At 39.4% G+C, this 27,306-nt stretch overlaps 3 protein-coding genes across 3 annotated transcripts in view; 2 read left to right on the forward strand and 1 right to left on the reverse strand.

Annotated features, from left to right (window-relative positions):
* The first annotated feature begins 560 nt into the window (after nt 1-560).
* usp40 (ubiquitin specific peptidase 40) lies at nt 561-16,740 on the forward strand. Its single transcript, XM_058090290.2, has 31 exons — nt 561-1,221; nt 1,288-1,355; nt 1,761-1,874; nt 3,204-3,368; nt 3,446-3,592; nt 3,677-3,820; nt 3,891-4,019; nt 4,100-4,216; nt 4,314-4,421; nt 5,047-5,217; nt 5,286-5,421; nt 5,811-5,892; nt 8,616-8,787; nt 8,854-8,938; nt 9,006-9,076; nt 9,391-9,773; nt 9,845-9,992; nt 10,065-10,113; nt 11,629-11,682; nt 11,890-11,978; nt 12,093-12,179; nt 13,057-13,093; nt 13,181-13,245; nt 13,346-13,420; nt 13,487-13,657; nt 13,838-13,956; nt 14,046-14,111; nt 14,725-14,938; nt 15,024-15,119; nt 15,319-15,410; nt 15,683-16,740. Exons 1-31 carry the CDS (start codon nt 1,017-1,019, stop codon nt 15,801-15,803), a joined length of 3,780 nt encoding a protein of 1,259 aa, XP_057946273.2. The 5' UTR covers nt 561-1,016; the 3' UTR covers nt 15,804-16,740.
* Nucleotides 16,741-17,283: 543 nt separating this feature from the next.
* On the forward strand, nt 17,284-18,206 carry fabp7a (fatty acid binding protein 7, brain, a). Its single transcript, XM_058090319.2, has 4 exons — nt 17,284-17,439; nt 17,595-17,767; nt 17,841-17,945; nt 18,062-18,206. The coding sequence occupies exons 1-4, from the start codon at nt 17,367-17,369 to the stop codon at nt 18,110-18,112; spliced, it is 402 nt and encodes a 133-aa protein (XP_057946302.1). The 5' UTR covers nt 17,284-17,366; the 3' UTR covers nt 18,113-18,206.
* A 1,530-nt stretch (nt 18,207-19,736) lies between these two features.
* Nucleotides 19,737-27,306, reverse strand: part of LOC131140341 (uncharacterized) — a 36,765-nt gene continuing 29,195 nt past the window's right edge. The window contains exons 34-39 of the mRNA XM_078796321.1: nt 21,495-21,545; nt 21,368-21,403; nt 21,251-21,292; nt 21,142-21,171; nt 21,052-21,078; nt 19,737-20,979 (exon numbers count right to left, since the gene is read on the reverse strand). Of these exons, the coding sequence (XP_078652447.1) occupies nt 20,894-20,979; nt 21,052-21,078; nt 21,142-21,171; nt 21,251-21,292; nt 21,368-21,403; nt 21,495-21,545 (272 nt within the window). The 3' untranslated portion in view covers nt 19,737-20,893. The remainder of the gene's footprint in view (nt 20,980-21,051; nt 21,079-21,141; nt 21,172-21,250; nt 21,293-21,367; nt 21,404-21,494; nt 21,546-27,306) is intronic.

The raw sequence follows: 27,306 nt of genomic DNA on the forward strand, positions 1-27,306 counted from the left end.
GCACATATATATTCTATTATATTATATAAATATTATATAATTAATATTCCACATATACAGTATGTATATATATATACACACACACACATGCATATACAAAGGTTTCCGGAGAGGAGCAAACATTTCAGCAGGATTGCATGAGTAGTGACATACGTGCCCTGCAGGATGATATGTACACATGTTTTTCATTCCTTTACATTTCATGCCTCTTGCAGACACCTAGTGAGCTATAAGCTTGGTATGCAATCCTGCACACACATATAACCCTGAGGCCCATGGTTGTCAATCTCAATCAAACACACACATATATACACGCACTCCAAACCGCGCTGTGGTGATTTGTGGGATATTGAGTATTTATGATTGCAATTGTCAAGCGGAATTTCAATTCATTTGCACTGAAATATCAATAATATACATTTAGGAAAATATTTATACGATAAACACAGGTGGTAATGTAATACTGTACACTAGTTTTGTACGTTTAATTAAAAAAGAAAAGCTCGACCGCAACTGAAACTACAAGTACCACGCTGCAATGCGACTTCCTGCCAGAAAACAAGATGGCTGCCCGCTGTACACCGACGGCATTTTTATTTACGTTTGTCCCTTTAGGACTAAAACAAGATAAGGCAGATATTTTCAACATTCCCAAATAAATATAAATTTGCATATTTTATTAGTGCTTTGGCACGCAATATTTTTCTTTTTCTAGACGTCGTCCGGGACCGACTGGCAGGTGTTATTTTCGTTGACTGAGCGGTGAAGCCAGATGAGACAGCGTTAGTCACTAGTCATTGCCTTTATTTTTCTTATATAAAACATTGCTGCCACTTGGACGCATTTCCTCGCCCACGTTTCCGTGTCGCTATTATGTTCAGCCCAGTCAAGTCCTCTTACTTCCGCGTTAGTCCGGCCACTGTCAACCGAGAACTGGGCAAGACCAAGATGAGATAGCAACAGGTGGCGTGGCGCGTTTACATGGTCGGTGAAGCCAAAACGAAACAAAAACCGTCATGTTTGGGAATCTTTTTGAGGAGGAAGAATGCGAAGAAGGCTTCTCTTCCTCCTCTACTCACGCTGGTGGGAAGCCTGCCAAGGGGGGAGACGAGCCCCCGGCTCCTCGAGGAAGGAGCAACCTCTGCGGCATCAGGAACCAGGGAGGGACCTGCTACCTCAACTCTCTGCTCCAAACCCTCCTGTTTACACCCGAGTTCAGAGGTGAGAGATCCGAGGTGAAACATGATGTCATCTGCCAACTGTGTTGTTAATTTGATCTCTGTGCAGAGGAGCTGTTCAGTTTGGGGACTGACGAATTGGGATGTCTTCAAGATAAAGACAAAGCAGGGGCCAATGTAAGTGATTCAAAACATGTCCGCATATACTGTACACTGGAACAACACATGCGGTGCATCAGAAAGCCTTCACAAAGATAGCAATGCTCTTTAGCCAGCTCCTATATTTGTCTAAACAACCTTCAGTGCAAATGAGAAAGATTGGAGCAGGGATGTTCAAAGTGCAAAAGAGAAAATGCTGAAATGTATGAACAAATACAAAAACAAAACTCACTCCTCATGTTACCACTCATGTTACTTAAAGTGCCGCAAGCTTGTAGAGTTGATTAGAAAACATCAGTTTGCCACAGCCCAGATGTTAATGCCAGTGTTTTTAGAGACACTGCTTGTTATTTGCCTTTGTAAACCATGTACCTGGCCTAGCATTTGTGGTATGTGGATATGAGTTATTCTCGTGCTCTTCAGGTCCGAGTGATCCCACTGGAGCTCCAGAGGCTTTTTGCCCGTCTTTTGCTGGTGGACCAGCAGAGTGCCTCCACCGCTGATCTCACTGACAGCTTTGGATGGAACAGCAGCGAGGTAAGTGTTGCTGAGAGGCTCGTGTTACTTGTGTCCTTCTTAGCGATTGATTTATCATCGTGTGCTCATGCCGGGATGGTTTAAGTGATACTGGATGCAGCAGAGAGGCCTTGCGCGCCTGCAGAATGAAGGAAGGAATTTCATTTTTGTCCAGAGGCAGTCCAGCTGCATTGGGATTGTACAAAGAGTCATTACTAACAAGAAGATTTACGATGGGATTGTCTACGGCCATGTTTTTTTTGGCGTCCAAATGACACAAATGGCTTTTGGGCAGCTACACTGAATATTATGTAAAAGATTACATTTGAAAACATTGGTCACGTAGTCACGCAGTCATGCTGTTTTTGTGTGCAGCATATAAAAAATTGCAGAGGTTGCAGTGGCAATGATAGGAAAAAATAAAGCAATAAAATATTATTTTAACACATAGTAGTACACTCATGCCTCGGTCATCACACTTCATTGGTTCCAGACTCAAACATCATAAGTAGTTTTCTGTCAAGTAGGATTCAAGATAAATTGAATATTTAGGTAGTAAATATTACAATCATGTAAATAAGGTTTTTGACATTATTAGAGCCCCCAAGACATGAAATAAAACTCCTACAGTACCATAACTTTTGTATTACCCAATGTAGTTGATATAATGAGAAATAAGACGTATTCGATATGCATAAGCTAACATAGACTCAACATGTTAATCACTCTTCCACTGTGCAACTAGAATGCTTCTTCTGCCTTGCATTTGTATGTGTATTTTAGTTCATTTTCATTGTTAATTAAGCATTTGTATCCTTAAAAGCATTTGTGTCCTTAAATGCTTAATTTAGGCCAAGAATAACCACAATTTTTGCCACGTTTGCAAGCTAGTTTGAACTGTGATGTAGCGAGGGGCGACTGTGTATGCCTCCAAAGGCAAACAAAACCTGGAGTTCAAACAGTCATCATGAATGACGACACACCCCAAGTCAGTCAATAGCTCTTGTGAGACTTCTGATTTTTTTGTGTGTGTGAACAGTACCAGATATGGCAAAGAGAGGAAATATGTAAGTATATCCATAGAAGTGTGACAAACCGAAAACTACCTTGCTGCTCAGTACAATATGAGCAGTCCAATTAATTAACAATTGTGAGCAACCATCAGTAACCTGTAGTTGAAATGACAAACCCACCTCTCTATCGTGTGTATGTCAGGCATCTTCAAGGTAATTGTTGTTGCTTTATTTTAGCTTTACTGTACAGTAGAATGAATGAAGTCACTTTACGTTGGTTCCTATGTGATTCATATTTTAAATATTCTGCCCCTGAACTGAACTCTTTGTGTCATAGGGAACAAACCAGCATGATGTGCAGGAACTCAACCGCATTCTCTTCAGCGCCTTGGAGAACTCTCTTGTGGGCACCTCTGGGAGCACACTCATCCACCGCCTGTACCACGGCACCATCGTCAACAGCATTGTCTGCAAGGAGTGCGGGAACGTCAGCCAGCGACAGGTGCCTGTCTTTACTGATGGTGCGTAGTGTTGAGGGAAATCCACGTGAGCTAAATGGGTGTCTGCATCTCTCTTCAGGAGGACTTCCTGGACCTGACGGTGTGCGTGTGCGGCGTGTCCAGCCTGGAAGAGGCTTTGTGGAACATGTTTGTAGAGGAGGAGATGTTTGAAGGCAATAATCTGTACCGCTGTGCGCTGTGTAACAGGCTGGTCACTGCTGCCAAGGTGAGGCATTGTGGGAAGAAGAAGACTTTTGTCTCCATTTGTTCACAATGGTTGTTTTTTCGCTTTGTATTGCCGTTTCCTTAGTCTGCCAAGCTGCAGAAGCTCCCTCCATTCATGACCATGTCTTTGCTGAGATTCAGCTTTGACTTTGCTAAATGTGAGCGCTACAAGGAGACGGGGCGCTATACCTTCCCACTCACCGTCAACTTACGACCGTTTTGTGAACAGGTACCACGCCACATCTAACGCTTTGTAGTCACGTTTGAGCATCGTGACTCAGCTGTGTTTGTGCTTACAGGCTGATGGAGTTGCCGCCGATTACTCCTACGAGCTGTTCTCTGTGATTATCCATAAGGGCGGCTGCTATGGCGGCCATTATCATGTTTATATCAGGGACATTGACCGACTTGGCCACTGGGAGCCGCCGGTGAGAGGAGCTACAGCCTGGATGTTTGCATTCAAGAATTCTACACTTTTGTCTGCAGAGTATGTCTTTGTTTATATCAGGTGGAGGACAACAAAATAAGGATGCAGAGGAACGTCAAACAGGAGGTCAAGGAAATTCACCAGACCAAACTTAATGAAGATGACCCTTTGTGTGTCCTCACTGCGATTATCTCCCAGGTTTGACCTCAAAGGATCATTTTTTCCTGTTTTGTTTTGCTTTTGTTGTCATTGATGCCACCAATCCAGACACTTTATTTCATGCTTTGTTTCATAGGAGCCTTCAAAGAGTGTCCTATTGGACCAACTAGGCCAGAAACTCATGGAGAAGATTGGTTCCTCTTGGAGTAAAACCTTCAGGAAGTCCAGTGGCCCCATTGGCAAGGTGTTTTTCTTTTTTTTTTTTATAACCTTGCTGTCAGAGGCCTACACGGTGAACACGTGTATGGTTTTTCTCCAGGCACTCCGGTTTCCTCCCACATTCCAAAGTGGAAGGTTAATTGGTTAATTGGCTAGGTTAATTAGCCACTCCAAATTGTCCATAGGTATGAATGTGAGTGTGAATGGTTGTTTGTCTGTATGTGCCCTGTGATTGGCTGGCCACCAGTCCAGGGTGTACCCCACCTCTCACCCGAAGACAACTGGGATAGGCTCTGGCACACCTGCAACCCTCATGAGAATAAGTGGTAGAAAATGAATGAATGAATGCTGTCAGAGTGCAAAAAGCATGTAGTTAGTTTATTTAGCAGGACAACAAAAATAAGCAGCAGAACCTATTTTCATAAAACTAGTTCAATAGATTGTGCCCAAATCTTTCTACAAAACTGGTGAGAATGAATTTAATCTAACATCGCCTACTTACAGGGCAGGGCAGGGCAGGGCAAGGGCAGTTAAGCCGGGCAGTGACCCACCAAATCCAATCCAGTTGGAGCTTCATGACTTTGTACCGCACATTACTGCCTTTGTACAGTACTGGACTAAACAGCTTTTTTCATTTCTTCTTCTAACAGTTCCTACAGTCACACAGTGATGTTTTCATGCTGGTTTCCAACGGTACTCGAGTGGCACTGAAGGCAAACCCGCCTAGCCTTATCTTGAGCGAGACCCATGAACAAACGGATGACTCTACGATTGAAGGCTCAGAATGTGGCACTGTTGAAGGACTGGAGCCCGAGCAAGAGGTATGCAACAAGGACGTGACATAAATCTGGCATGAGGAGTTTTCAAAGCAATCGCTATGTATCCACAGGGTGATCACTGGTTTGACTTGAATGACGCCACTGTAACTTCTATCGGGGTGTCGGACATAGAGAAGCAATTCCAGGGCAAGGAGAGTGCCTACATGCTGTTCTACAGAAAAACACAGCTACACCGGCCCACTGGAGGTAACTGACCAAACTAAACTCATCCATTTTATTCACTAAAGGCCGTATATAATCAGGGTAAATGCTCGGTAACCCCAGTCAATGCGTGGTTAACTTCTGATTAGCTTGTGCCCCTTTGCGTCTTCCTCACCTTTGTTGTGATAGTGTACATTCTGTTGCATCTTCTGTTAAACACACACGTCATTTTCAATTCTTTCTGAACACAAATGAGGCGGAATTTGTATCAAAAAGGCTATTTATAACAAAAACAAACAAAAAAAAAAGCTCAGCTTGATCACATGATATTTTTATATGAGCCGACTGTGAGATTGGTAGTCAAGTCAAATTCTATTCTAAGACACGCCTGTACATCACTGTGTGTATCACTGATTATGTGTTTTTCATTGAAGCGCTCAGCAGTCCTCAGTACAAAGTTCCTCATCACCTCATTCAGATGGCAGAGGAGGAGAACATCCGACTGCAGCAGATGCGGTACAGAAGCACAATTTACCACTACAGTAGACCCCTGCCTGTTCGCGGTTCAGCATTCGCACCCCTACATATTTGCAGATATTTTTTTCCTCTTTTTAAAATGCACATACAGTGCATCCGGAAAGTATTCACAGCGCTTCACTTTTTCTACATTTTGTCATGTTACAGCCTCATTCCAAACTGTATTAAATTAATCTCTTACCTCAAAATTCTACACAAAATACTCCATTATGACAATGTGAAAAAAGGGTTTTTTTTGACATGTTTTGAATTTATTAAAAATAGAAAACAAAAAAATCACATTTACATAAGTATTCACAGCCTTTGCCATGAAGCTCAAAATTGAGCTCAGGTGCATCTTTTTTCCACTGATCATCCTTGAGATCTTTCTACAGCTTAATTGGAGTCCACCTGCAGTAAATTCAGTTGATTGGACATGATTTGGAAATATAATAACTGTCTATATAAGGTCCCACAGTTGACTGTGCATGTCAGAGCACAAACACCAAGCATGAAGTCAAAAGAACTGTCTGTAGACCTGTGAGACAGGATTGTCTTGAGGCACAAATCTGGGGAAGGATACAGAAAAATGTCTGCTGCTTTGAAGGTCCCAATGAGCACAGTGGCCTCCATTATTCGGAAATGGAAGACGTTTGGAACCACCAGGACTCTTCCTAGAGCTGGCCGGCCTTCTAAATTGAGCGATTGGGGAAGAAGGGCCTTAGTCAGGGAGGTGACCAAGGCCCCGATGGTCACTCTGTCAGAGCTCCAGCGTTCCTCTGTGGAGAGAGGGGAGCCTTCCAGAAGGACAACCATCTCTGCAGCAATCCACCAATCAGGCCTGTATGGTAGAGTGGCCAGACGAAAGCCACTCCTTAGTAAAAGGAACATGGCAGCCCGTCTGGAATTTGCCAAAAAGCACCTGAATGACTCTCAGACCATGAGAAACAAAATTCTCTGGTCTGATGGCTTTCGTCTGGCCACTCTACCATACAGGCCTGATTGGTGGATTGCTGCAGAGATGGTTGTCCTTCTGGAAGGATCTCCTCTCTCCACAGAGGAACGCTGGAGCTCTGACAGAGTGACCATCGGGGACTTGGTCACCTCCCTGACTAAGGCCCTTCTTCCCCGATCGCTCAGTTTAGAAGGCCGGCCAGCTCTAGGAAGAGTCCTGGTGGTTCCAAACGTCTTCCATTTACGAATAATGGAGGCCACTGTGCTCATTGGGACCTTCAAAGCAGCAGAAATGTTTCTGTATCCTTCCCCAGATTTGTGCCTCAAGACAATCCTGTCTCGCAGGTCTACAGACAGTTCTTTTGACTTCATGCTTGGTGTTTGTGCTCTGACATGCACAGTCAACTGTGGGACCTTATATAGACAGTTATTATATTTCCAAATCATGTCCAATCAACTGAATTTACTGCAGGTGGACTCCAATTAAGCTGTAGAAAGATCTCAAGGATGATCAGTGGAAAAAAGATGCACCTGAGCTCAATTTTGAGCTTCATGGCAAAGGCTGTGAATACTTATGTAAATGTGATTTTTTTGTTTTCTATTTTTAATAAATTCAAAACATGTCAAAAAAACCTTTTTTCACATTGTCATAATGGAGTATTTTGTGTAGAATTTTGAGGTAAGAGATGAATTTAATTCAGTTTGGAATGAGGCTGTAACATGACAAAATGTAGAAAAAGTGAAGCGCTGTGAATACTTTCCGGATGCACTGTATTTTCTTTTCATGGTAAATTGAATCGAAAGAAGTGATTTGACCGCGCTATCTGCAGGGAAGGAGGGGAGCTTTTCGCATGTATGAATCCAGCAGAGGATAGTGTCTCACAAGTCGGTTCACTCAACATTTTCCAGCAGGAAGATGCTTTGGCAAGACGTGATGTGTAACTGCAGGTTTAGTAAATTCAATGCTATATACTGTATTTCTGAAATTGTTTCTGAATGTATAAAACACAATTTAAATGAGTTTTATAACTCCTGGAAAGTGCCCGCATTTTGACCACTGAACATGCCCGTACACCTTGCCGCTCTCGCCATAGCAGTGTGCCTTCGCACACAACAGTAAAGACACAAAATACATTTGTCTGCTCAATCAGTTCTAGTTTTTGCTTTTAGTTTCTGTGACCAAAATATGCCCTTGCTACATCAAAATTAAGACACAACTATAATAACTCCATAGACGTGAACCTGCGGCCGTGCGCATCTTTAGGACTGACTGTCTACATGTGCCCTGCGATTGGCTGGCCACCAGTCCAGGGTGTACCCTGCCTCTCACCCGGATACAGCTGGGATAGGCTCTGGCACGCCCGCGACCCTCATGAGGATAAGCGGTGGAAAATTAATGAATGAGTGCTGTCAGAGTGCAAGAAGCATGTAGTTAGTTTAGTTAGCCGGACAACAAAAATAAGCAGCAAAACCTATTTTCATAAAACTAGTTCAATAGATTGTGCCCAAATCTTTCTACAAAACTGTAGTTTCTATTTTTTGCTTTTAGTTTGTGTGCTCAAAACAAAAGGTTGGTGATTACTTGTTCAGGGCATTAAAAACAGGCATTTTTACTATTCTGGGATCTTGGAACATAGCCCCCACGAATAGCGGGAATCTACTGTATCAAGTTATGATAATCACCATAAAGCCAAAGCAATGTTGAAACTCATTAGTCTACACACTCTTGAGTCTTTAATGTCTTTTAGTCACCAATGTTTCCTTCACAGGGAGGAGTATGAGGCCAGTAATAACAGCTTTGAGCTTCGTCTCCACCTGGCGTCCTCATACAGGCTAATAAACGGAGCCCTGCAGCCTGTTAGCAAAGAGCCCAATGTAGCCACCACACTCGTTTTTGATCGCAGGAAGACTGTTGGAGACCTGCGGTTAGCTATATATCAGGTAAGATGATTTATATAAGTACTTGTTCAACCACAGACAGACACGAGCAATACGTCGTACTGTTAGGAACAGGAACTATGGGAAGGAGACATGGCTCTGACTGTGGCCAAGATGCTTCCAGCAGGCCTCCACCTGTACAATACTCTCACAGGTTAGGCACTGAAGAGAACTACTCTGTGGATTGGAGAGCATTTTTGTAATATTTTGACTTGTTGCAGATGACAGTGCCTCGCTGTACAGTGCCGGCCTCTGTGCCAACTCTGACCTGTTTGTTTGGAACGGCCGAGAGGTAAGAACCCGGGGACACATAGTCAAAAAAGATATGATGTTATGTTATTTTTTTGGATGTAATAATGCGTTAAAATTTTTTCACATACATGTTTATTGAGCTTTTTTCCTGCAAATTTGCTCAATCAGAGGTATAACAGTATCGCAGATCCAGTATTTGCCCTGTGCCATTTAAGCAGAACTCAACAAAGTGGGATGTTTGGACAATGTGGCATTTGCGTCACCTCTGTCCCAGTGTTGCAGATTTCCTTCAGTCACAAGCAGCTTTCTGCCTCTGTTACACCTCTTGACGCATTTTTGTTTATAACCAATCAGGTATGCGGTGCAGGTGTCCTAACCGGAGCCGAGTGGGAGCCTGTGTTGCTAACAGTCGTCCGACCCTTTGTGGAACCACCTGGAGATCAGGTGGGGGCGGAATTTGAGAAGGCCACAGACAGTGGGCTTAAAAAGGAGGCCAGAGCATTTGCAGGCGGCGCCACCCTCGGGGAGGTGCGGGAAGCCCTGGGCCAACCCGTCGGGAGTCTGCTGTGTCAGGAGCAGTCGGTGGCAAAAGTGGGAGAGCACTGGGCAGGTGAGGGAGGCGGCGCCAGCGGATGGCGAGTGTTCCCGCCTGACGACATGCAGCGAACATTGAAGGAACTGTCGCTGAAAGATGGAGATGCTCTGTTGGTGCTGGAGCCGCAGTCATGCGATAGCAGGTGCATCACGTGTGCGTTAGTTCATGTCATGGTTTTATATTTTTAACTCCGCCCATGTCTGTTTTGCTCAGCATGTTCACGTTAAACGGAGACATGGTCACTGTGATGACGCCGTCAGACTGTCGCTGGCTGCAAGTGGAGTTTCGAACACCGCATGGTGGCGGGGGCGGCGACACAGACGAGAGGAGAATAGTCAAGGTTCCTGCAGCAGGAAATATGGTCAGTCATTTTGTGCACTCTTGTTTTTTTTCCTCTTCATCTTTGCTGATTTCAAATGATGTGTTTTCACAGCTGCTGTGTGATGTGAAGCAGAGGGCCATCGAGGAGCTGCAACTTCCCAGTAAGAAGCTCAGATTAGCCTTAGCTAGCCTTCAGCTAGGAGACCGCAGTTCAATTCCACCCGCGGCCATCTCTGTGTGGAGTTTGCATGTTCTCCCTGTGCATGCGTTGGTTTTTACCGGGTACTCCGGTTTCCTCCTACATTCCAAAAACATGCTAGGTTAATTGGCCACTCCAAATTGTCCATAGGTATGAATGTGAGTGTGAATGGTTGTTTGTCTATATGTGCCCTGTGATTGGCTGGCCACCAGTCCAGGGTGTACCCCGCCTCTCGCCCGAAGCGACCCTCTTGAGGACAAGCGGTAGAAAATGAATGAATGAATGAATGTATTGAGTTGTGTTCTCCTGTAGAGTAGCTACACACAATATCCCGCACAGAAAACATCTTAGATTTTCCAGAATCTGCACCTATTCCATTGCTGTCTGTTTTAATTTATTCCACCCAGGCCCACCTCCGAGCACGCCCACTCCCTTGTGAATGGACACACGCCCAAAGTGCTTCCTAACTAAAAACCATATGAGGAAATCCGCTTTGGCGTTGTTTAACACGAGAATACAACATTGTAACTTTATTAATAGGTCAGAAAAGTGGAAAAAAGCATAATAGGTCCCCTTTAATGTTAATGTTATTGTCAATCCAATTTATCCACCATTTCTGACATAATTATTTTTTGTTCTTACTCTGTCCTCTTCTATGATGATGTATCAATGTTAGAATATGAAAATTCAAAGTATTTATATTGTCCGAAATATGAGGAAATCCGCTTTGGCGTCGTTTAACACGAGAATACATCATTGTAACTATATTAATAGGTCAGAAAAGTGGAAAAAAGCATAATAGGTCCCCTTTAATGTTAATGTTATTGTCAATCTAATTTATCCACCATTTCTGACATAATATTTTTTAATATAATATTTTTTTAAATATAATAATAATAATATATATATATTTTTTCTTACTCTGTCCTCTTCTATGATGATGTATCAATGTTAGAATATGAAAATTCAAAGTATTTATATTGTCCAAAATTATCAGGTAAATACAGAGACAAAAGCCTTCCTATAAATATCAGCATAAAAGATTATTATTTGTAGTATTAGTATTAGCACTATGTAGTATTAGTATTTGTTTTATGACAATAATGCACTATTTACAGTATAATACATACACATTTTGTAATTTTTATAAAAATATATTCAACATGAATAATGTAAATTATGTTGAGAAACATGCATTAAAATAACCTAATTTAATCACATTTAATATTGCCGCCAATATATTGCACATTTTCTCACGTGGTCGGTAAAAATAAGCATTGATGGGGCAATGATGTCATGGTATTTCCTCAAAGCACAAAGTGTCCAATAGGATAGCAATGGGGGGGGGGGGGGGGGGCTATACTGTATGCATGGGATTTGGACATTGCTGGGATGTATTAGTCAACGTTTTTAGGCCCAGAGACTGCAAATGTCAGCATTGACTTGGAGGTTCTGAGTATCCCTCTCCCCTCCCCAGGTGCACAGTACTGTCTGAGGCAGGTGGACAGCACAGGGAAACTCCTTCCTCCAGGTATTCCATTTGATGTATTTCATTGCGGCACACAGCTTGGAAATTCCCTCCCCTTTGCTCCCTCTCTCGCTCTCTAATTTTGGGCCCTCATTAAACTCTTAAAAGCTACACCTCCCTTGTCATTTTCTACCTCTTGATCCCACTCAACTTTTTTTTTCCCCCTGCTTAAGTGGCATTTACGACGCCTCCCTGTGGTTGTTTGAACAGTGTGCGAGGAGCTGAGCCTGCGTGAGGCAGGCGTACGACTCATGACCACCATGACGCTTTGTCTGGGATGCGCCCCTCGGGCCTCACAGGTTTGTTTTATTGTTTTTATGGGAACTCTAGCACAGGTGCATCATCACTCATGTGTCTAAAAGGTAAACACTAGAAGTGTGATAAATGTTTCTTGCATGCAATGTTTATTGCAGCTTTTCCTGCATTTCTCTGTGGGTGCAGCGCCCTCTGCTGGATTAGAGATGGACATCATCATAGAGAGGACTTGCACTGTTAAAGAGGTAAAGCTGGCATTGTGGTATTGCTGTGAAACCTCCAAAATGGAACACAATTCGTTTTGTGAGGCTAGTTGATTTCCAGTGCCGTGGAACCTTGAATTTTGTGTGTTCCAATTTAATGAGATTAGTTTTTTTGTTTATGACGGTTAATTGGTTCCAGACAACTGTAAGTGAATTTTCGCAAATTAGCACTCAATATTAATAAATGGAATATTGTCACACTAGAGCCTAGATGTACTAGAGCCACATTGCTAGTGTGCGGGCTACAGGGACACTACAGGGGCTTCCAATTTACTCATTTTAAACTTCAGGAAGGGGTTCAAACACACTGGGGGAAGAAATACAAAATAAAAAGCCAAAAGTGTACCACTTCCACAAGGAATATGAGAACTTTTCACTGTATGGCTGACCAAATGCAGTATGATGATAATATTTTCATACTAGAGCCTAGATGTTTATGATGCTCCCATTTTTACTTGTTTATGCCACATTGCTAGTGTGCGGGCTACAGGGACACAAGACTGCTATGGCTGTGTAGCATTCTTGCGAGCTAACTAGTTGGCTTCCAATTTACTCATTGTAAACTTAAGGAAGGCGTTCAAACACACTGGGGTAAGAAAGACATAATAAAAAGTCAAAAGTGTACCACTTCCACAAGGAATATGAGAACTTTTCACTGTATGGCTGACCAAATGCAATGTGATGATAATGTTTGCCCAGTGGCCAAAATACTACATATAACTTTGTTTCTTTTTGTCTTTCAACGTTTTTGACAAGGTCATAGTCATAGTCAAACGAATTAGCAAAATGAAATGCATCACAAAACACTACTTTTAAGCACAGATGAAGTATTACATTTTTTATTTTATTTTACTTGCAGTGTCTAAAGGCAATGCTGGATGCTGTTGGACTCAATGGTAAATTGTATTTATTTCTGATATTTATTTTTCCATATCAAATACATATTTAAGAGTACTAAAGGCTGCTTTTAAATGTGTTTCTAGGCACATGTTGGCATTTGAGGAGGCTGGATTGGTGCGAAGAAGTAGGAGAGGCCCTAACTGACGAGGTGTACTTTTATACTACTTTTACGCATTTGCAGCGTTCCCTGTTTCAACGTGTACGTTGGTCATTATCATCGTCATGGCAACAACCTGTCTCCTATTTAGCTTGCATCTCTGTCAGAGGCGAAGATAAACAACGGGGAGACATTAGTTGTCACGGAAGGTCAACTTCCTCCAAAGGTAATTTCACAATTTTTGTTTGTTTGGGTTCGTCCTGCATTGCGTCATCTTCTCTTTTCCAATCAGGGTTTTCTCAAGCTGTCCATGTGGCTCCACGTGGATGCGGTGAGCGGCTCCAACGACAACGGCCACGCAGTGGAGCATGCAGATCAAAAACACGTTCATACACCACAACTCACAAGCGTGGGACAAGTGGAGATATCTGTGGAAGCCACCCTGGAGGACCTAAAGGCTCAGGTAATGTGGAGTCATGGGATTCTTTGACCATCTGACGGCTCTGATTCTTAAATAATTAGTAATTTAAATAAATTAAATTAAATATTTAAAAAAATAATAATAATTTAAATAATTAAATAACAAAATTAAATAATTTAAATAATAATTATAATTTAATAATAACAATTTTTTTGTCCACAGGTGTTGACTCTTCCTGCTCTCCAGGACGCTTGCATTCCTGCCGCCGCCTTCCTGCGCTTGTGGGAGATGGAAGGACGCACCCCGGCTCGTATCCTCAGAGGACACCATGTCACACTCAGGCAAGCACCTCCTTTCCTTCTCACGTGTGCTATGCGTCTCCTTTACATTGGTCTGGAATGGTAACAGCAGCACTTTGGTTCCTAACCAGGAAGCTAAAGCTAACTAGCGGGGCAGACCTGAGCATGCAGCGGCTGCAGAATGCTGAAGATCTCGGGTGAGGATGCTTTAATTTTACACTTGCACTTTCAAGACGCTTTTTCATTTTTTGTATAATTTTTTAAATCATAATTTAATTTTTTTTTTATTTAACATAAATAAAATGTTTCCTATTTATTGATTTTTTTAATTCTTGTTTTAGACTACACTCCCCAAAGCAATAAGGATTATTTTCCCCTTTTATTTCCCATGCAATACCATGCATATTTTTTTTTATGAATTCATATGCATAAATTATGAGTTGTCTTGTAAGGTTAGTCAATTGCAATTTAACACTTCCAAAACTGTTGATAATTATATTATTATATTAATAATTATTATAGTTTTCATGAAAGATGCAACCATGCAGTTGTATTTTGTTTATATTTATATTATTGTGTATTTTTTTATTATTTGAGGTTCTAGACTAAGAAATTAAATTTAAAAAATACAATTATTTATTGTTGGATCAATGGTTTGTGGCATTAATTTAATCATTAATCATAATCTTTCTTATTATAAGCTGAATTTTATTGGCCAACTAACATGCGATGTATACAATAATGTCAAGATTGGAGGTTGCCTGGTGGGATACATTGTGCTTGTTGATGATGTTTTTCCTGCTTTTGTAGTCCTAAGGAGATACTGCTCAATGTTAAGATGGGGATACCCGGGGAGCGGTGCTACTACCCTCCAGAGGAGCTGATTTGGGATGCGTCGCGGGACTCATCGCCTCGCAGCTTGCGCACCTGCGTGGCAGCACGCTACGGCCTGTCACCTGACTCCCTGCTGCTGGCCAAACACCATCCAGACAAACACGCTTGGGAGGAAATCATCTCCAGCTGGGTGAAACTACAAGGATGCTAGTTTTCGGAGGTTCATCCAAGTTTTTCTTTTTTGGTTGTTGAAATTTTTATTTTATTTTTTTTAGAGCCAGCAGCTGTCCAAGAAGAAAAAGAAGAAAAGGACGGAATCACTACTAGGAGCACCATTTCATCTCAAAGATAACGATGTCATTGGTGTTAAGGTAATAAAGTAAAATCATTAGAATTTAAAATCAACTCTGATTGGCTGGCGACCAGTCCAGGTTGCACCCTGCCTCTCGCCCAAAGTCAGCTGGGATAGGCTCCAGCATACCCCATCTTAACATCTCAACATCTTAACCCCCCGAGCATAGAAAATGAATGAATTCAGACGGATGTATTCATGTATTTTTCAATTTCCAGAACCTTGTGATTGACAACAAGGACTTCTACACGCGGGAGGATGAGCAAGGCCAGCAGAGGCTAAGAGAGCAGGCGGAGCAAAGAAGGAAAAGGTGCCAACGCTTTTACCCGAGCCCATTTCACACAGACTTGCACTGCATTTTGGGGGGATTTTTGGCCCTTGGAGGTAGTATCCATAACAGAGGAGGGACAGTGCTTGTGTGAAAGGGGTGTAAAGTTCAAGATCTAATTTTTTGTTAGCATTGTCGCTATAGTAGTATCCCACTTGGCTGGCTTCTGTGTGAAAGGCACGGATGAGTAAATGCTAGATCTACCTTTGTACCAATTTTGCACTCATGACTTTTTATTATCATGATTATGATAGAGAGCAGGCTGCAGGAAGTTCGGACTGTGACGGATCACACAAGAAGGCCGCAGGAGACGCAAGGACCAAATCCAAGAAGCCGGAGGTGGCGCTGTCAATCAATGTCGGCGTGTTCAGGTAGCACGACACTGCCACCAACGCAAGGACATGTCTCAACTACCTGTCACACACACACACACACACACACAGTCGGGTGCCATGTTGCATTTAGGACAATCCTCTCGCCATCAGTCGGCCATTTTTCCCCCACTCCAAGTACTACATCTTAAAATCTGTATTTATCAAAATACCTTACTATTAGCATTATGGCTATTATAGTCATTTTGTCTTATTATAATGGCAGGTTGACCCTCAGGAAAAAACAAAACAAGTTAGGCTGTATGCAGTACTTTCTTTTTATGTTGTTATAACCAACCTGCAGTGATAATAACCATAGAGTGCAGGGTGACTTTTTATAACTGACCAGCCAATGTGGACTTAACAAGTTGAGTTTCCCTCATTATAATCATAAATGTGATGGATGATGATGTAATACAGTATTATATGGTATTTAAAGGGAGGTATGAGGCCTTTTTAAATTGATTAGTGCCGTTTATCCTCCCTACCTCACTTTTTGCCTCTCTGTCTACCTCTGCGTTCCCTCTTTTTCTCACGTGAAACACGCCGCACAGCAGTAAAGGCAAATAAACGGTTAATCAATAGAATGGTGCAGTCTGAGACTGAATCATTTTCCAACCCTGGCGACAGCTAATCAACTGACATTATGTACTTTGGATTCCATCTTGAGGCCTGAAATGTTCTTGCATGCACTTGGTGTGAACTTTTACTAATATGACAACACGAGTGAGGTTTGTTTTGCAGCTTGGTTGGTAATCTGGCCTCAATCGCTGCTAAGAGTTCACCAGTGGCGATTATTTCATTTGTTTCTCGCTGATGTCTCGCAGTACATTTAATCATGTAACAGGTGACTGTAAGAAATACATTTGTGTCAAATTTAATCCTCTTCTCCATCCCAAAAATATTTTAACAATAATAAAGATATACACTATTGTCACTCATGTCATGCTTTTCACTGGAATAATGAATTTGTCATTTAGTATCTTGCTTTCAAGGTTTTATATTCATATAATCTTATTAGATATTGGTAAATTATTTGTTATTAGTTTTTTGTTGTTTAATAACAGATTATAAATATTATCTGACAATATAATAATTGATAAATTAATAAAATAATATATATTTTTTTATATAAATATTTTCTTCATGTAGGTAGAATAGTCAGTTATTAATGTTAATGTCACAAATACAAATAAAATGAAGAAAATAAAATTAACAAAAAATATATAAATGAAAACTAAAATGTTAAGAATATCTAATATATATATTATATCTAATATAATTTATTTTTCTTTTTTTTCCTCTATGGTTGATTTGCCGTAAATAAACATAATCCTCGTTATCCATCCTTTCGTTATTTCCCGGTCATTTGCGATCATCCGTCCTTTTCTGACCAATCGGAGGCTACAGCCGCTTCGGGAGACGTCCTCCAATCAGCTCCCTCGCTGCTACTGGAGCGCCCGCCTCCTCGCTGAAGTATTTATTTGAAGTGAGCGGCACGCATGGACTTGCTAGACGGAGACTAGAGGACACTTTTACGGTCTGGAAAGCATTTCAAAGTTCGAAAATGGTGGATGCTTTCTGTGCTACGTGGAAATTGATCGACAGCCAGAACTTCGATGAATACATGAAGGCACTGGGTAAGTTTTATTAATGAGTGAGTGTGTGTGTGTGTGTGTGTGTTCCAACGTACTGTACAGTTTAGGATGGAGATCGCACTGTGAGATAACATGCTCAGAATATCATTTTTAATAAAATATATTCCTGGATAAATAGTTATAAATGTGATTTACAGGTGTTGGTTTTGCCACAAGACAAGTGGGCAACGTGACCAAACCCACAGTGGTGATCAGCAAGGATGGAGACAAAGTGGTGGTGAAAACTCTCAGCACTTTCCGGAACACGGAGCTCTCCTCGAAACTTGGAGAGGAGTTTGATGAGACCACACCTGATGACCGACACGTCAAAGTAAGCTTACTAAAACCTATTATTATTATTATGCATAATGCATTGCATTTTAAAACAAATGTTTTTTTTACAGTCCATCTTCTCTATGGAGGATGATAAATTTGTGCATGTGCAGAAGTGGGACGGCAAGCAGACCACATTTGTGCGTGAGATCAAGGATGATGGGAAGATGGTGATGGTGAGGTTACATAATATTGCATTGGCGCAATCTTATCGCTTTATGTGCATAGTAAAAGACTTGTTAGATTATGTGCGTGCATAAAACTAACCAAGTCTTCTGATGTGTCTTCTCAGACTTTGACCTTCCAGAACGTCCAGGCTGTCCGCACGTATGAAAAGGCATAATTTTAGCATAAAAAAAAGTTCTGTAATTTGCACTGATTGTAGCGTCACTTTGGGTGTCACATGCGTGAAATAAAGTGGAATCATCATTTTGTGTGAATGGAGTCTGTTCACGAAAGTTAACACCAACCCACGACACGACATGACATGACATGACACGACACGGGATGGGATGAGTACGGTGATGTCACGGCCGGCTTGCAGGAGGATAATCAGATTTAGGCCGCCGTGGTGTCATTGCAACATTCGATCGGCGTGAGCCAACCCGCGGACTGCATGGCGTGACACGTAACCGTCACGGCTGCCAAAAGGCGCAATCCGCCTCCGCTTAGCCGTGCGGCGTTTTTTGTTCCCGGTGCGTCCCAAAAGGGAGCCAAGTCTCTGCATGCGCACAAAGAATGTTCACCGCGCCGGAAGTGGTTGAAAATGTGCTAGAGAAGAGTCTTCTTCTGCTGTTGCTGGTGCTGCCCCACCCTATCCACGTATTTCTCCATATTTTAATATTAATATTTTTATTTTATTTTTATTATATTATTTTAATATTTTACAATAATAATTCAGCTTTGCGGCTGGCACTAATCTTGCCAAGAATTTGGTCTTTGGAGTGGAATCTGTGTCACCAGCACAGCAGAGTGACCTCAAGTAACCCCCCCTCCCAACCCCTCCCCTCCCCGACCTCATTACAGGACCAGCATTTAAATTGTCCTCCAGCCACACTTGTCTTCTATATTCCTATTTATTCATGATAATAATAACACAATATTGCAAGCGATATTCTTAAAGAGGATCTTTGATTAGCAATTTTGAAATGAGCAAATTAGCATTTTTTTTTACATTGGAAAACCACCGCACGTGCATCACTAAATCTATTGGAGGAACGAGACAATCGGCTGCGTGTTGCCACACGGACGTATATTACTTTGCTCTGGCAGTCTTCAACACCACGGATATTCGACAATGAAATAATATTTAAAGAAAATGATTAATAAATGTTAATTAAAAATATATCATATATACGCGCATCACTAAATCTATTGGAGGAACGAGACAATCGACTACGTGTTGCCACACGGACGTATATGACATTGCTCTGGCAGTCGTCACACCACGGATATTCGACAATGAAATAATATTTAAAGAAAATGATTAATAAATGTTAATTAAAAATATAAATTATATATACGTGCATCACTAAATCTATTGGAGGAACGAAAAGAAAATGATTAATACATGTTAATTAAAAATATATATTGTCGCGGCACACCTGATTATTTCGCACGGAACAGTGGTTGAAAATCACTGCGATAGTAGAGGATCTTTGCCTAACGTTTCAGCACGTCTTCAAAAACAGAGTGTTCATATAGAATAGTTTGCAGGAGATGCTTGACAACTGAGCTTCTGTTATATAGAGGATTTTTGAGTCGCGTAAATTACAGCAAATCCCTAAAAACAGCAGTGCTCCTTGTTATACCTGATGATTGTTGGCTAGTGTTGTTGCAGAATATTCCTAAAAAGAGCAAATCTCCTGTCATATAGAGGATCTTTGCTTGGTATTTTTGCAGTGGGTGCTTAAGAAGAGCAGAGCTGAAGGGTGAATCCACAGTTTGCACAGGAACAAAGACTGGCATGGCTCTTTTTTAATGTCAACTACAAGCACAATGACCAATACCACCAATAATAGGGATGCTGTTCTATTTACAATCACATTTTCTACTATCATTTGTCCATTCAAGTGTTGGGAACATGTCACACACACACATGCAGATTTCATATTTCAGGGTTTTACCTGATGTATTGCACAAGCGGGAGGAAACAATATAAATATATTTACTAAAATAGAACTCAGTTGAAATATAATCATCTTCTGTTGTCATACAGTAAGTGTGCACAGTGTGCAATTGTAATCATTTGAATAAAACAATACAAGCCTGAGCCGCTTTGCGTGCTCCATTTGACACAAAATGTGTCCCACTTGTTATTAAAAAAAAAGTGGATTTACAGTATGTGTGTGTCAGTTTAGGATTAGCATCTCACCCTGGTTTTAACTGTCATCCACACAGCAACATATGGAAGTACATTCCTAAAACTCCATAAACAACAGCTGTCTCAGTCTGGCTCAGTGTAAACAATGCACCACTTCACACTACCACACAATCGCAATCGTAGTTTCATCACGTGAAATGCGGTGCCGATTTGATGTATTGAACACGCCTTTACTTCAGCGTTCAGGCCTCCTTTGAGAAAGAAACCTGGTTTCTCATGCAGGCTTAAAAGAGGCCGAATCTGAATGGAGTTCAGAATTGATCTTTTTGTTGTTCTTGTTATATACATCAGTAGTGCATCTTTGGTCTATTTACGAAGGAAACAGTCAAAATGAACCGAAAGTAGTTCATTTTTAATCAGTCGCCGACATCGGTGTTCAAATGTAGGTAGTTTTCCATCATGATATTTGGGAGCTCTCAAATACTACGTAAGTACGGTCATTCCTTATGACGGGAAAGTAATAAAATAGACGATCCCTACGTGTATAGGATGGGATTGTGGATGGAAAATGTGTATTTCCACCATTTTTTTCCCATCCAAAAAGTGAGTTGTGAGAAAAATAGAGTACAAAAATAAACCAAAAACAATATGAAATTAAAGTTCAAATCAAATAATAAATAAAAATAACAAAATAAAATAAAGAAAAGGAATGCCATTAGCTGTTTGGTACGAGAGCTCAACCAAATGTGAAGTAAAATAGGAACGGGTCCGTCCAACTCGTTGAAAATGACCCCCCATCCTTTATATCTGCAGCGGTGAGAAGGCATAGAAGGGAAACTGGGCTTCGTCCTCATCCACGAAGAAACACTGGAAGTATGGCATATCGTCTGTGGGCGGAGTCACAAGACACTTTAGCCGAATGTCGCTTAAAGCCTACACGTCATGCGTCACGTACTTACCTTCCATCAGATATTCCTCAGAATCTGCTGATTAAAAATGAGAACGAATGAGTTCAACGCAAAATGTATTTTCAACTCGTTAACTTTTACCTTTTGCTTTCTCCTCTTTTGCAGATTTGTCTAAAAAAACAAACACACACAACAATACATCATTAAATACCAGCGATGGTGGATGACTTCATTCAATGTCATGACATACTTTTCTTCACCGGCTCCTGTATCTCCTTAAGAACTCTGTCTTCTGGAATAAAAACAACAACAACTCATAACTCAGAGAAGCAAAAGCCCACTTTCAGGCTAATTTTACACGTTGTACCCTTCGGTTTTTCGTCCTTGGCTGTCTTCTTTTCCGCTGGAAAAAACAAACATGCATCACTTTAAATGCTAACAAATGATGCAGACCTCAAACACAAGGTCCCCTCTTTATTTCTTGCTTTCGTTACCTTTCTTTAAAGCAGCAGCAGCAGCTTTGGCTTCCTTTGCAAGATCAGCCTCTGTATGGAGTAGAAACAAGTCATTCAAATGCAAAAATATCATTCAAAATGCAAAAAACTGGGAGGAAACTGGAGTACCCGGAGAAAACCCACGCATGCACGGGGAGAACATGCAAACTCCACACAGAGATGGCCAAGGGTGGAATTGAACTCGGGTCTCCTAGCTGTGAGGCGTGCGTGCTAACCACTTTTTCCACTATGCAGCCCAGCTCAGAAGTCACAAGATGAAAATTGTAAATGGGAACTCTGTTATAGTAAGATACATAAAATATAGTAGTTACAGAGTAAATAATGAATTAGTGAGTAGAGTAGTTACTGAGTAAATAATGAATTAGTGAGTAGAGTAGTTACTGAGGAACTTGGGAATCAATGAGTAGAGTAGTTACTGAGTAAATAATGAATTAGTGAGTAGAGTAGTTACTGAGTAAATAATGAATTAGTGAGTAGAGTAGTTACTGAGTAAATAATGAATTAGTGAGTAGAGTAGTTACTGAGTAAATAATGAATTAGTGAGTAGAGTAGTTACTGAGTAAATAATGAATTAGTGAGTAGAGTAGTTACTGAGTAAATAATGAATTAGTGAGTAGAGTAGTTACTGAGTAAATAATGAATTAGTGAGTAGAGTAGTTACTGAGTAAATAATGAATGAGTGAGTAGAGTAGTTACTGAGTAAATAATGAATTAGTGAGTAGAGTAGTTACTGAGTAAATAATGAATGAGTGAGTAGAGTAGTTACTGAGTAAATAATGAATTTGTGAGTAGAGTATCTACTGACTAAATAATGAATGAGTGAGTAGAGTAGTTACTGAGTAAATAATGAATGAGTGAGTAGAGTAGTTACTGAGTAAATAATGAATGAGTGAGTAGAGTAGTTACTGAGTAAATAATGAATGAGTGAGTAGAGTAGTTACTGAGTAAATAATGAATGAGTGAGTAGAGTAGTTACTGAGTAAATAATGAATGAGTGAGTAGAGTAGTTACGGAGTAAATAATGAATTAGTGAGTAGAGTAGTTACTGAGTAAATAATGAATGAGTGAGTAGAGTAGTTACGGAGTAAATAATGAATGAGTGAGTAGAGTAGTTACGGAGTAAATAATGAATTAGTGAGTAGAGTAGTTACTGAGTAAATAATGAATGAGTGAGTAGAGTAGTTACTGAGTAAATAATGAATTAGTGAGTAGAGTATCTACTGACTAAATAATGAATTAGTGAGTAGAGTAGTTACTGAGTAAATAATGAATGAGTGAGTAGAGTAGTTACTGAGTAAATAATGAATGAGTGAGTAGAGTAGTTACTGAGTAAATAATGAATGAGTGAGTAGAGTAGTTACTGAGTAAATAATGAATTAGTGAGTAGAGTAGTTACTGAGTAAATAATGAATGAGTGAGTAGAGTAGTTACGGAGTAAATAATGAATTAGTGAGTAGAGTAGTTACTGAGTAAATAATGAATGAGTGAGTAGAGTAGTTACGGAGTAAATAATGAATGAGTGAGTAGAGTAGTTACTGAGTAAATAATGAATGAGTGAGTAGAGTAGTTACGGAGTAAATAATGAATGAGTGAGTAGAGTAGTTACTGAGTAAATAATGAATGAGTGAGTAGAGTAGTTACGGAGTAAATAATGAATGAGTGAGTAGAGTAGTTACTGAGTAAATAATGAATGAGTGAGTAGAGTAGTTACTGAGTAAATAATGAATTAGTGAGTAGAGTAGTTACTGAGTAAATAATGAATGAGTGAGTAGAGTAGTTACGGAGTAAATAATGAATTAGTGAGTAGAGTAGTTACTGAGTAAATAATGAATGAGTGAGTAGAGTAGTTACGGAGTAAATAATGAATGAGTGAGTAGAGTAGTTACTGAGTAAATAATGAATGAGTGAGTAGAGTAGTTACGGAGTAAATAATGAATGAGTGAGTAGAGTAGTTACTGAGTAAATAATGAATGAGTGAGTAGAGTAGTTACGGAGTAAATAATGAATGAGTGAGTAGAGTAGTTACTGAGTAAATAATGGATGAGTGAGTAGAGTAGTTACTGAGTAAATAATGAATGAGTGAGTAGAGTAGTTACTGAGTAAATAATGAATGAGTGAGTAGAGTAGTTACTGAGTAAATAATGAATGAGTGAGTAGAGTAGTTACTGAGTAAATAATGAATGAGTGAGTAGAGTAGTTACTGAGTAAATAATGAATTAGTGAGTAGAGTAGTTACTGAGTAAATAATGAATTAGTGAGTAGAGTAGTTACTGAGTAAATAATGAATGAGTGAGTAGAGTAGTTACTGAGTAAATAATGAATTAGTGAGTAGAGTAGTTACTGAGTAAATAATGAATGAGTGAGTAGAGTAGTTACTGAGTAAATAATGAATTTGTGAGTAGAGTATCTACTGACTAAATAATGAATGAGTGAGTAGAGTAGTTACTGAGTAAATAATGAATGAGTGAGTAGAGTAGTTACTGAGTAAATAATGAATGAGTGAGTAGAGTAGTTACTGAGTAAATAATGAATGAGTGAGTAGAGTAGTTACTGAGTAAATAATGAATGAGTGAGTAGAGTAGTTACTGAGTAAATAATGAATGAGTGAGTAGAGTAGTTACGGAGTAAATAATGAATTAGTGAGTAGAGTAGTTACTGAGTAAATAATGAATGAGTGAGTAGAGTAGTTACGGAGTAAATAATGAATTAGTGAGTAGAGTAGTTACTGAGTAAATAATGAATGAGTGAGTAGAGTAGTTACGGAGTAAATAATGAATGAGTGAGTAGAGTAGTTACGGAGTAAATAATGAATTAGTGAGTAGAGTAGTTACTGAGTAAATAATGAATGAGTGAGTAGAGTAGTTACTGAGTAAATAATGAATTAGTGAGTAGAGTATCTACTGACTAAATAATGAATTAGTGAGTAGAGTAGTTACTGAGTAAATAATGAATGAGTGAGTAGAGTAGTTACTGAGTAAATAATGAATGAGTGAGTAGAGTAGTTACTGAGTAAATAATGAATGAGTGAGTAGAGTAGTTACTGAGTAAATAATGAATTAGTGAGTAGAGTAGTTACTGAGTAAATAATGAATGAGTGAGTAGAGTAGTTACGGAGTAAATAATGAATTAGTGAGTAGAGTAGTTACTGAGTAAATAATGAATGAGTGAGTAGAGTAGTTACGGAGTAAATAATGAATGAGTGAGTAGAGTAGTTACTGAGTAAATAATGAATGAGTGAGTAGAGTAGTTACGGAGTAAATAATGAATGAGTGAGTAGAGTAGTTACTGAGTAAATAATGAATGAGTGAGTAGAGTAGTTACGGAGTAAATAATGAATTAGTGAGTAGAGTAGTTACTGAGTAAATAATGAATGAGTGAGTAGAGTAGTTACGGAGTAAATAATGAATGAGTGAGTAGAGTAGTTACTGAGTAAATAATGAATGAGTGAGTAGAGTAGTTACGGAGTAAATAATGAATGAGTGAGTAGAGTAGTTACTGAGTAAATAATGAATGAGTGAGTAGAGTAGTTACGGAGTAAATAATGAATGAGTGAGTAGAGTAGTTACTGAGTAAATAATGGATGAGTGAGTAGAGTAGTTACTGAGTAAATAATGAATGAGTGAGTAGAGTAGTTACTGAGTAAATAATGAATGAGTGAGTAGAGTAGTTACTGAGTAAATAATGAATGAGTGAGTAGAGTAGTTACTGAGTAAATAATGAATGAGTGAGTAGAGTAGTTACTGAGTAAATAATGGATGAGTGAGTAGAGTAGTTACTGAGTAAATAATGAATGAGTGAGTAGAGTAGTTACTGAGTAAATAATGAATGAGTGAGTAGAGTAGTTACTGAGTAAATAATGAATGAGTGAGTAGAGTAGTTACTGAGTAAATAATGAATGAGTGAGTAGAGTAGTTACTGAGTAAATAATGAATGAGTGAGTAGAGTAGTTACTGAGTAAATAATGAATGAGTGAGTAGAGTAGTTACTGAGTAAATAATGAATGAGTGAGTAGAGTAGTTACTGAGTAAATAATGAATGAGTGAGTAGAGTAGTTAATGAGTAAATAATGAATGAGTGAGTAGAGTAGTTACTGAGTAAATAATGAATGAGTGAGTAGAGTAGTTACTGAGTAAATAATGAATGAGTGAGTAGAGTAGTTACTGAGTAAATAATGAATGAGTGAGTAGAGTAGTTACTGAGTAAATAATGAATGAGTGAGTAGAGTAGTTACTGAGTAAATAATGAATGAGTGAGTAGAGTAGTTACGGAGTAAATAATGAATTAGTGAGTAGAGTAGTTACTGAGTAAATAATGAATGAGTGAGTAGAGTAGTTACTGAGTAAATAATGAATGAGTGAGTAGAGTAGTTACTGAGTAAATAATGAATGAGTGAGTAGAGTAGTTACTGAGTAAATAATGAATTAGTGAGTAGAGTAGTTACTGAGTAAATAATGAATGAGTGAGTAGAGTAGTTACTGAGTAAATAATGGATGAGTGAGTAGAGTAGTTACTGAGTAAATAATGGATGAGTGAGTAGAGTAGTTACTGAGTAAATAATGAATGAGTGAGTAGAGTAGTTACTGAGTAAATAATGAATGAGTGAGTAGAGTAGTTACTGAGTAAATAATGAATGAGTGAGTAGAGTAGTTACTGAGTAAATAATGAATGAGTGAGTAGAGTAGTTACTGAGTAAATAATGAATGAGTGAGTAGAGTAGTTACTGAGTAAATAATGAATGAGTGAGTAGAGTAGTTACTGAGTAAATAATGAATGAGTGAGTAGAGTAGTTACTGAGTAAATAATGAATGAGTGAGTAGAGTAGTTACTGAGTAAATAATGAATGAGTGAGTAGAGTAGTTAATGAGTAAATAATGAATGAGTGAGTAGAGTAGTTACTGAGTAAATAATGAATGAGTGAGTAGAGTAGTTACTGAGTAAATAATGAATGAGTGAGTAGAGTAGTTACTGAGTAAATAATGAATGAGTGAGTAGAGTAGTTACGCAGTAAATAATGAATGAGTGAGTAGAGTAGTTACTGAGTAAATAATGAATGAGTGAGTAGAGTAGTTACTGAGTAAATAATGAATGAGTGAGTAGAGTAGTTACTGAGTAAATAATGAATGAGTGAGTAGAGTAGTTACTGAGTAAATAATGGATGAGTGAGTAGAGTAGTTACTGAGTAAATAATGGATGAGTGAGTAGAGTAGTTACTGAGTAAATAATGAATGAGTGAGTAGAGTAGTTACTGAGTAAATAATGAATGAGTGAGTAGAGTAGTTACTGAGTAAATAATGAATGAGTGAGTAGAGTAGTTACTGAGTAAATAATGAATGAGTGAGTAGAGTAGTTACTGAGTAAATAATGAATGAGTGAGTAGAGTAGTTACTGAGTAAATAATGAATGAGTGAGTAGAGTAGTTACTGAGTAAATAATGAATGAGTGAGTAGAGTAGTTACTGAGTAAATAATGAATGAGTGAGTAGAGTAGTTACTGAGTAAATAATGAATGAGTGAGTAGAGTAGTTACTGAGTAAATAATGAATGAGTGAGTAGAGTAGTTACTGAGTAAATAATGAATGAGTGAGTAGAGTAGTTACTGAGTAAATAATGAATGAGTGAGTAGAGTAGTTAATGAGTAAATAATGAATGAGTGAGTAGAGTAGTTACTGAGTAAATAATGAATGAGTGAGTAGAGTAGTTACTGAGTAAATAATGAATGAGTGAGTAGAGTAGTTACTGAGTAAATAATGAATGAGTGAGTAGAGTAGTTACTGAGTAAATAATGAATGAGT

The sequence above is a fragment of the Doryrhamphus excisus genome, linkage group LG14, assembly GCF_037039965.1.
Source record: "Doryrhamphus excisus strain RoL-2023G ecotype Guam linkage group LG14, RoL_Dexc_Guam_v1.1, whole genome shotgun sequence".
Lineage (NCBI taxonomy): Eukaryota > Metazoa > Chordata > Actinopteri > Syngnathiformes > Syngnathidae > Doryrhamphus > Doryrhamphus excisus.

Coding starts and splice junctions, on each gene's coding strand:
- usp40 (XM_058090290.2), top strand. CDS start 1,017: ATGTTTGGGAATCTTTTTGAGGAGGAAGAATGCGAAGAAGGCTTCTCT. Junction 3,369..3,445: donor GGAACGTCAGCCAGCGACAG/GTGCCTGTCTTT, acceptor ATCTCTCTTCAG/GAGGACTTCCTGGACCTGAC. Junction 13,957..14,045: donor GGACACCATGTCACACTCAG/GCAAGCACCTCC, acceptor GTTCCTAACCAG/GAAGCTAAAGCTAACTAGCG.
- fabp7a (XM_058090319.2), top strand. CDS start 17,367: ATGGTGGATGCTTTCTGTGCTACGTGGAAATTGATCGACAGCCAGAAC. Junction 17,440..17,594: donor TGAATACATGAAGGCACTGG/GTAAGTTTTATT, acceptor TGTGATTTACAG/GTGTTGGTTTTGCCACAAGA. Junction 17,768..17,840: donor CTGATGACCGACACGTCAAA/GTAAGCTTACTA, acceptor TTTTTTTTACAG/TCCATCTTCTCTATGGAGGA.